Source organism: Aquila chrysaetos, chromosome 5 (assembly GCF_900496995.4).
Source record: "Aquila chrysaetos chrysaetos chromosome 5, bAquChr1.4, whole genome shotgun sequence".
Classification (NCBI taxonomy): domain Eukaryota; kingdom Metazoa; phylum Chordata; class Aves; order Accipitriformes; family Accipitridae; genus Aquila; species Aquila chrysaetos.
In genome coordinates this window covers 5,207,785-5,218,188 of record NC_044008.1, presented here as the reverse complement: position 1 = coordinate 5,218,188, position 10,404 = coordinate 5,207,785, and the positions used below count along the sequence as shown (strand labels likewise).

General features: G+C 46.1%; 1 protein-coding gene across 4 annotated transcripts in view; it reads right to left on the bottom strand.

Annotated features, from left to right (window-relative positions):
- Window positions 1-488: 488 nt before the first annotated feature.
- The window catches only part of GATA3 (GATA binding protein 3), a 29,112-nt gene continuing 19,196 nt past the window's right edge, over window positions 489-10,404 (bottom strand). For 3 of the 4 annotated variants that reach the window (XM_030015428.2, XM_030015429.2, XM_030015430.2), the window contains 2 exons: window positions 7,632-7,757; window positions 489-1,404 (listed from right to left, as the gene is read on the bottom strand). In XM_030015428.2, the coding sequence (XP_029871288.1) occupies window positions 1,120-1,404; window positions 7,632-7,757 (411 nt within the window). In that variant the 3' untranslated portion in view covers window positions 489-1,119. The remainder of the gene's footprint in view (window positions 1,405-7,631; window positions 7,758-10,404) is intronic. The other variant, XM_030015431.2, reaches the window with a different exon arrangement.

Below are 10,404 nucleotides of genomic sequence, written 5' to 3'. Positions count from 1 at the left end.
AGGAAAAAATATGAAAACAAAACAAAAAAAGCAGGTCTTATCACTAGCAGTAAATAAATTTGTACAACCATTCAGTCTGTATAATAGGATGAAATAAATCTACATCTTTCTTATTTTGGTGCGTTGAATTATACATACAAACAACAATTACAGGAACTTGTTCACAATGCATATAGACCTGGAGAATGGCTATCTGAAAACCCCTTGTTGGCAATGTCCGCATGTTAACACTGATTGCCTGACACCATTGGTACTTCCTATGTAAAAGGCCTGTGGCCCGAAATGAATGATCTCCCTACAGGTTTTATTTATTTAGTTATTTAGTTAGTTAGTTAGTTAGTTAATGCATCATCAAAACCGTTCTAGCCAGCCCCCTCCCCCTCCCCGGAAATGAAAAAGAAACCGAAAAAAAAAACCAACAAAAAAAAACCAAAATAAAAATAAAATAAAAGGAGAAGACATGACTGGCAGTTGGTCCATTTGTTCGTAAGACCGCGTTTCCTCTTGGTCTGCATTGTTTGTTTTTCTGGTTTTTAAATTGTCCTCCCGTCCTCTTTTTTTTTTTCTTTTCCTTTAAAAAAAAATCTCTCGGAGTCCTTCATGCCTTTTTCTTTACAGCTCCCCAGATGCAATAAAGTCTTCCTCAAATGTACAGTATTTCTTACAATATAAGTTATATGCAATGTTCAGCGGTTTTTATTTTATTTTATTTTATTTTTTTCACAGCACTAGAGATCCTGTCCAATAGGGAATGCAAGTTCTGAATGGCTTATTCACAAATGGTATCCAGATTCAGTGGGTAAGAATACATAGACGCCATAGTGAGTTCCTTTAAAAAGTGGCAAACATCACTTTTTTAAAACCTTTTTTTTAACTTTTTTCTCTTTTTTTTCTTTTTTTTTTCCTTTTTTGTGCTTTTTGTAGTTTTTTTCTGGGTTTTTTTTTTTTTATTTTTTTCTCTCTTACGCCTTCAGATAACTTTTTTTTTTTTTAATTCGTTTTTTTCCCCCTCCCATTTGATTCGGGACGTCAGACCCATAACCACACGCCTGCAAAAATGCAAGTATATAAAGTAAATCTCATTTTGAGACCGTAAGCATTCAGCAGGGGAGTCTCTCGCTAACCCATGGCAGTGACCATACTGGAAGGATGGTGAGGTCCGAAGGAGAGGCTGGATGGAGGATGCATCGGTGTCGGTGTAGTCAGCATGTGGCTGGAGTGACTGAAAGGTGAAATGTGGCTGATGGAGGACATGTGTCTGGAGAGGGCGGCGGGGTTAAAGGAGCTGCTCTTGGGAAAGTCTTCAAGGTTGTCATGGACCTTTTTGCACTTTTTGGATTTGCTAGACATTTTTCGGTTTCTGGTCTGAATTCCTTCTTTCTTCATAGTCAGGGGTCTGTTAATCTAAACAAAAATCAATTATTTTTTTTGTGCTTCCATCCCTTCTCCCCAAATCACCACGGGATTCGTGTACCCCATGCCCGTCAGTCCCAGGGATGTGCCCAGGACCAGCTGAACAGCCAGCAGCCCCCCTCCTCCCCTTGTACGCCCCGTGTGCCACGGCTACACAAACTCTTCCCCCCATCCCGAAATTCAGATCCCACCAGGAAATCCCAAGTTCCGTTGAAATTTCTGAACACAAGGTGACATAAAATTGCTAGCAGAGCCTCACAGGAGCAAAACATACCCAAATAACTCACGGCGGCTGAAAAATTTCAGCTATCTGCACATTAGGTAATTGCACCGTGTTTAGGAACGAAACCAATCATTATCACCTTGAAATACTCCCCGCAGACACAGTCTCACCCCGAGGCTTCCTGACTGATCTAAAACCATTAGCTGCAAGAGCTGCTGGGATTTCAGTGCTACAAGGGGTCTCAAACTCTCACAGTGGCATTAGGGAGCTGGGCAAACTCTTCACAAAAGCGACAGGTATTTGTCTTATTTTTCTTATTTGGAAAGACTTTGCTCTGACCCTCCTTTCGGGTTTACTTTAGCCAATGCGATTTTATTTCTAAAGCCTTCCAAGTTTTTTGGCAGGGCCTGAAACAGGTATCTGTGCTGCCCAGCAGATCATTTTCTACTTGCATGCAGGCATATCTGTTAAAAACCTAAGTATTAAATTCTCCTGCATGGATATATACACAGCAGCAATGACCATCCATACACCCACTGGGGTTAGGAAATGGTAGCAAAAGGTCTGTTGGACCTCCTGTAAGAAACTCCTGTTGCTGCATAGGGAGCCAGCACCACAACATGCATCAGCACAGGTGCCGTGAAATCCTGAAGACCACACTTGGGAAGGGTTTTATGCATCCAGTATCCATAAACATCCTTAAAAATCTGGACTTGGGAGCCTACATGAGGAGTTACACAGGTCTTGCACTTGCAGAATTTCACCCACAGCAGAAGACAGGAGAGCCCAGCAAACCCCCCAAGGGCTGAACACCACTTTTCATAATAAATGTGAGCACACGGCAATGCTGATGGATATTCTGCAAGAGGGGGAAAAGGGAGAAAAAATGGATCTGCTATCCACCGGCAACTACCGCCTCAACCCCGGTGAAGGACAATGAAAAGAGATTCCTGCAAGGGTCCTGAACAGATCCTCAGCCATAAGATCTTAAATCAGTGCAAGGGACAAAGCACTCCCTTCTTCCAGATCGCAGCAAAGTTTCACTTCTTGCTCATCAGCCACTGCTTGGTGCCTTTCCCCGCAGCGTGGGTATCATTCACGGATCTCTCTCCCCGGGGAGGCAGGGATACAATAGCTCCCTGTTACATGTGGGGATGGAGGCACGGGGAGAGGAAGGACCAAGCTCATCTGCTCCAGTTTACGCATCCCAAAGTTCATCATCCCAGTCTGAATTAGTGACTCCAGGCTCTTTGTACCAACAGCGATAAGAAACTTCACCTCATCCTGAAAATGGGTGAATAAAAGACTGATTCCTCTACCTCTGGAAAAAGGGAACCGGAGGGATCAGCCCTGCTTGCTAAAGGTAGGAAGGAGGAATCTGCCCATGCACAGCCCAACAACAGCCCTGGGGCAGCAACAAGCAAAAACCTCAAATGTCACGGGCTTTAAATACACCATCACCCGCCTGCCTGGCTTCCTGTCCTCGCTGACGGAATAGGGATACACACACAAGGAGGGCCCGTTGCTCCAGCTGGATGGCCGGGCTGGGAAATCTTTGCCTGGCCTGTTTTAAGTCAGCCAACAGGAACATGCTGCCCAAGTTCAAAGCCAGGAGGCAGCCCCAGGTGAGCCCCACCAGGCAGCGACACTAGAGGAGACCTGGAAGTCTCGATCCCCGATGAGTCCGGCTCAGATCCGGGGAGGCACACACGAGCCCCAGCCTCCCCAGCTCCTAACGAGGATTTGCATCGTGACACCAAGGCTCGGGGGCAGGCAGAATTGATTTCCAGGTGAAGCAGCAAAGGTGCAAGCTCAGGAGCTGGCGGTGGCAAAGCGACGACAGACTGGTGCTGGGACTGGGACCGTGCTGCCTCTTAGAGCAAGCACGGGGTCCTGACCCTGTGTAGCACGGTGTCGTGTCCTGCAGGACAATGACCACGTCCTCAAAGCAACGTCTCTCATGTTTCATTCAGTCGTTAAGAACAGATTGCCCCGGGCCATGATTTGATGTGAAACTTAAGGATGGGAATACCAGTTTTGCTCAGGATGGTGACAAAGCCATGGCCAGCCCCGCAACTGGGGTCAGAGATGCCATCCAAGCTGTTAGCTGGACACATCATCCCGGCGTGTGTGGTCTCACCCTCCTAGCAGGTACCTGACCCAAGTGCCAAACAGATAAGGACATGCATAAATGTCAGGAAGAGTGAGACCAGCACAGTCACAGCAGCAAGCTGGAAAATTTTTCCAGTGATTTCAAAGGGCAGTCACAGCAGAGTTGAAGCGATCTCCAAAACATCAAAGCCATGGACCCATCTCGGTTTCTGGGGTAGAGAAATGAGAGACCCAGAGGGAAGACCTTCTCCATGAAAATTCATTATGATAAAAATGACAAACACATGCTAAATTAAAATTAAACCAGCCCAATGCATGTATATGAAATTCATTAATTTCAGATGGAGCCAATTAATTATGGGCAGGAATTATGCTCTTTGTTTTATCATATGCAAAGCACCGACTGCTCTGCTCTCGGGACGCATAGCCCTGCTTTAGGATATTGTGAAATATAGAGGCCATTTCTCAGGACTTTTACCAAAAACAATGGCAACTCACTCATTTCTACGGGCACAGGCCAATCTTCTGTGCACCTACAGCAAGGTACACTCCCATCCATCCCTGAAGTGAGTGAAGGTTCATCCCGCTTCTAAGAAGGACTAAAATAACAAGGACAAGACCCTCACATTCAACAGATCAAATCCAGGGGATAGTCTTAAACATTATAGGTCTGATCTTGCTCTGACTGAAGACAATGGGATTTTGCCATTGACCTCAATAAGGTCCTGTCACTGAAGCGGATTTATCCTTCAGACATAGTCATTACAATGTTGGGTTAATCTTCCAGGCTGGCTGTATCTTAGAAAGCACTCTGGGATGCCACAGGATGAAAGGCACCGTATCAATGTGAAATATTAGTCATTGTTAATACTGGTGTTAATGGAGCCGGCTCTTGTTGAAGTCAGTGGGAGAAATGCCAGCAGCTTCACTAAATGCACCCCAAGACTATTATGATTATTGCTTATATCCTACTGACAAATGGGTTTGCTTAAGCTGTGGGAATCAACAGTAAAACAAACTGATATAGCCCCACGAAAAAGATAGCCTTTTCACTGCAATCGTTCCCAGTGTGGACCTAAAAACTGGATAAGTTTCATCTTCAGATCAATCCATTAAAATACCCTAATGATCTGAAGGTCCAAGAAAAATTCATTAAACCCAAAGAAAAGACAAAAGCGGGGGGGAGATGTAAAAAAGCAGCCAGGAATTTGCTACAAACTAGCCTGAAACAAGGTGAAGGCACCTTCCGGGTGACCGAAGACCTTCCACTGGCATTGACGCAACGTCGGTGCTGAAACACTCAGCTGCTTGGGAGGGACGTGCTACGATGAGCCTCTCTATTTCTGACACCTCTCCTGATGGAGAACCGATGCAGATAAGATACACAAAGGGAGCAGGACCGCAGCCTACACAAAAAAGTCTTGCGCTTTAACAGACCAGACCAATTTGTATCAGCCGAGGAACCTTGTCCACGTGCAACCACCGAACTTCCTCCCTGCCTTGAGCTGATTAAAGGATGATGCTGGTGCAACCCACCAGGCAATTAGCACAGCTCCCTAGGTCCTGCGTCTCAGCAGCCAAAAAGAGAAGGCATCTCCTTGAAGCTACCACCGCCTTACCACCGGTCACAAAAAACTCACTCCTATTTAGCTTCCGAAGCACAATGTGGCCTTCACAGTCACAGCCTCTAAAGCCATTTGGGCTGCAGAGTAATGCTCCAATGCTCTGCCTTTGTGGACCTTTAAAGCTGAGGGTGGAATGTTCAAGGACTATCAGCCGCGATGCTGCCTGTTTCTCACTGCAGTAATAACTAAGCATCACCTTAAAAAAGTAAAAACAAAAGGATTTACCCATTCGTAGCCAGATTTTAGTATCCTTGCCTAGTTCTATTGTTGCACACAGTATCTCAGTCCTCTAGGGGTTTCATTTAAGCAGGTCCCATTAATCGACTTGCTCATAAGGCAAGATACTACTTGACTTTGCTAAGTAGCTGTGCTGAGCTTTTAAGCAGCTGTCGGTGTTTTTAATGAATATGAAAATGGTTCCAATGTGCTCAAGGCCTGCCCCATGTCGCAAATTTCACAGCCGGATCGGAGTTTCCCTAAACAGTTGGATCTAGGGGTCAGTTCAGGCCAACTAGGTTCACAACGTTAGTGTGAAAAAGAAAAGGATGTGCTCTTGCAGGCACATTCCTGGAGAGCCCCGGCACCCAGGCACCTTTCTAGACACCTCAGGAGGGATTCCTCCAGGCAGATGTCTACGCTGCAGGTAGACACATCTGAATTCATCATCCTGCCACCTTTTGCCGTCATGGGGAGAAAATACACCGTCTTCAAGGGTACAAGTCATCTCATGCAAACACAGGTGTCTCCATCAGGTCCGACCAACGGCACCCGAGAAGAGCCTATTTTCTTCGAAGGGCTTTGCTGGGGTACAGGGGAAGCAGCTCAGGTATAGGTCTCCCAAGCTATGTGATTTAAGTCCTACCACCGGTGGCTACCAGGCCAAAATAAAAGGCCAAAATAAAAACTTAGCACAAGCGTAGGCTCCTCCAGTGAAGTTGGCTGACCTTGCTCTCTTCTTGCCATGGAAATAGCAAACAGAACATTTTCTTGTGATATTCTGAGAGCTTTCACTGCAGGTCCAACCCCTTTGTTTGCAGTGCTCACATTGAGAGTCTGATGACAAGTTTTGCTTGCTACATAGGACTCAAAACCTGCCGAGACGCCTGCCCACTAAAGGGTAAACACATTTTCCTTTTTTCCAAGAGAGATGCCTCTCACAGAACAGGTGAAAAATTAGCCTAGTTGGGGTTTTTTTCTACTTAATCCAAACTTGTTTACTCATCCCAAGAAACCAAAGAGCTTGAAATAACAAATGGAAGGGACTGAGACACCACAAGGGTTGGATGCCCCACGAAACCCGATCCGTCTTTGATGTGTTTGCGTGGGTGGGCACGAGGGCAAAACATAGCCCAAGATTTCTAAGTCAAACATAAAGCAAAGGACCACTAGAAAAAAAAAAGAAAAAAAAAAGTGATATCAAAGCAGAGAAATTGAAAGTCTTTTCCTTCTTCTGACATAATAATTATTCTAATGCCACATGTGGAATGAGAGTAACAGGAGTAGCTTTAAGACTCCTTTATTAGCAGTATTATTCAGTAGAAGACTTTTCAGATCCCTTTAGCTCTTTCCCTGGGGCACATATTCCTGGTTCCTGCAAGCTGGCTTTGCATGGAGATATTAGATTAAATCTGCCAGCCATTTCATTTCATTTTTCCTTCCCTTCCATGACAGACACTTTAAAATTCACATCACAGGTTGAGCAGACTCTGCAACCCGCTAACTAAATCAAGTCCTTTTTGCTTTACGAATCGCTTGCGTCAACCGGGGCAAACACAAGACCTAAATAAATCATCTTTGGGGACGGGTGGAGGGACGGGACAAAGGCAGCCACAAACCCAAGAAAGATCTAAATAGTTGCTGGCACATTTTGCTTTTTTTCCGGATTTTGTATTTGCTGGAGGAACCAAGCTACGCATAGAAGGGGTATCGGCTTGCAGGACAGCGTGTTGTCTTTTCCAACGCACTGAGCCCAATCAGCAGCGGATAATGTCTCTCTGTGTTGGTGCACCCCTCCTTTCTTGGCTCAGGCATGGGAAAGCTCTAACATTACCCACCGACAGCCCTGTTTTATACCTCCCCAAGTCGGATCAGCTACGTTTGAGGGGATGCCGACTCATCGCTCCAACCCCCAAGGTCCCCAAAGGGATAAAGGAGATCTCAACACCACCCAAGACTGGAAATCCTTAAGTCAAGCAAGAGTTTGGACCACCGAGCACCGCAACTGAGGCCCCGTTATTGAGTGTTACAGTCACACTTACATTGTGCAGTTTGTAGTAGAGCCCGCAGGCGTTACAGACGGGATCGCCGTTGGCATTTCTCCTCCACAGGGTGGTAGTGGTGGTCTGACAGTTCGCGCAGGACGTGCCCGCCCTCCTGGCTGCAGACTGCGGGAAGGAGGGGGAGACAGGGGAAGAGAAGGAGGGAGAGAGAGAAAAGCACCCGTGTTAAAAAAAAAAAAAAAAAAAAAGATGCAATCAGCAAAATAGCTGAGAAAGAAAACATCAACCCTGCAAGACTGACGCACATCGGCAGAGGCCTCCAGAAACTGGCTTGTGAGAACAAATAATAATTCTGAAAAAAATCCCCGAGGTACTTTAATCCCAAATTATATATGAACTGAATCAGGTGCCAAAGGGCATCCTAAAAGTGAGTGCTAAACCTCTGATAGAACTCATCAAAATTAGCAGCGCTGGCACAGCCCATTCCAGAGGGGAAAATATTATTTAAATGCCAACATGTCTTTCCATCTTAATTCTCTCAGACCCCCCAGGGGTCTAATTCTGCAGTCAGGGCCTGAACTAATAATTGTCGGAGTCAACGGCATGAGTCACGGCGGCTCCAGCGAGCGCCGGGTGAGACCCACGCTGAGTTTGGTGGGCAGCTGCTCACCGGGTCCGACCGCAAGCACAGCCCGGTCCCGTAAATTCAGCTCAGCTTCAAAGGATACGGGCTCCAGATCGGAAATAACACTGTGGCAAAGAGCAAGAATCCCAACTTTTTAATTACACCCTTTTGCAGCCTAAACCTTCATGTTTATTTAAGGATTGGTAATGAGCCTGAAAGAAGAATTTACCATTTCATAAAGGAGGAGGAACAAGAAAAAAAGTCTACGTGTCAAGGTGTATACAGAAGCTTTTTTGTTAGCTGTGATAACGATTTAGCAAAGCCAAGTTTAGCAAAGTCGGTCTTCTTTCACATGGATGAATTTGTGCTTATCATTTAAAAACTGTAACTTTAGCAAACAAGTTGTCCTTCTGCCACTGAAGGAGGAAAAGGAGTTTGCAGACTTCTATGTGAACGCGTATGCATGTTTGCATGCCTGCAAGTGCCTACAGCTCCTAAAAAAAAGACCTTTAGATCCCCGTCCTATCTCTTCTTCATCAATATGACACAGTCCCAGAGCTCTGATTTCATCCCAATGCGTTGCTTTCAATGGGTCTGCTCATGTGCTTAAAGTTAAAACATGTGCTTAAGCGATTTGCCAGATCATAGCAATGCTTGGCACCTTGCAGAACTGAGCCTTTAATGCTCTCTTTTGTGCTCTTACTGTTTCAAATTTACCCCTCACCCCACACAGCCGCACACTGTAGCACATCCAACATTTAAAAAAAAAAAAAAATACCGCATCTTTGGATACCGTACAACAAACCCAAAATGCAAACATGGACACTGGCACAGCGCTAGCGTTAATACCAACTCTTGTTAGGTCATGTTGCAATTTTAATCATAATTGAATGTGGCGTAGGTGGGGAGAGGACGGGTTGGTTTTGTTTTAGGTAGAGTAGCATTTTTTTTTTTCTTTTAATTAGACAAAAAGGACTGTCTGAAAAATAAATAATACGATGCCCATGAGCATTGGGAAGCATCACAGAGCTCCTGATCTGACAGCAAGGGACTCTCACCAGCTGCCCGTGGGGACAGTTCCATTTTCCCTGACCACAACCCACGGTGAAACAAGCTGATCTCAAGCCCGATGAGGCCTCTAGCTGACTTCGTGCTGATGACAAGCAGGAGCTGGGAATGGCACACGGGTCTTTGGTTGCAAAAATCCCGGTGCCGGCAGGAGAGGCTGAAGCATCCCATCACGAACGGCAGAGCCCCCAACAGATATGCGCATACACGCCTCGGTCCCGTCCTCCCCCGGACCATGCCACAGCCCCAAATTTGGTTCCCGTCAAAATCACCGGGTTAATACGCGTGCTTCAAACGCGGCACGGACACAACAGCTTGTAGAGCCGGGCTCTCGCCAAGACCCAGGGGACGAGCCCGCAGGTTTCGGCCCCCTCGGCTCCCGCCGGCCAGCACGGATGGCTCAGAGGCTGGATTGAGTCTCTCGGTGGCAGCTTTGCCCTTATCAGACCCAAAAATCAAGCCTAAGGAAATTTCTAAAAACCAGTGATATTTGACTCAGCCCACACAGGGGAAACATCCCCTTTGAAGATATTTGGGGTTTCTACACGGCGCTCGCCGTAATTTCTCTTACGGCAAGTGTGTTTAAAAGGCACGCCTGGTCACCACCTTGCTACCTTCAAACAAACTCTGACATTAAATAAACGAATAAATCACAACATCCACTGTCTTCTCTGAAACCTTTTCCATCTGCCGCGTTTCCCCTACAAAAATTCAGCGTTCTTAGCTGAATATTTTAAAGTCTGTGCTCTTTCGGTCCCAGACTGTACCTTTTATGCTGTACCAACTTATACCGGAGACACCGGCAGCGGGCAGGAAACAATGAATAATAACGCTATTGTAAAAGCTCCCAGCAATGGCATCCACTGACGCTAATCACCGACCCGAACCTGGCCATGTAAGTAATGGGATGACTAATAGGGTGCCCCATATCATCTGTAGGACCAGACCCCGTGGCCCAGTTGCATGTGAGCGAGGGCACAACTTCAGAAGCACTGGCAGTGATGAGAAATTGGAGTTGAGGATGGCGCAGGAGGAACCAAGCACTGAGAACGATGCTTAATTAAGGGGCATTTTCACCGTCCGGATTTACATGGGCTACCCACAAAGCTGCAAGCATTA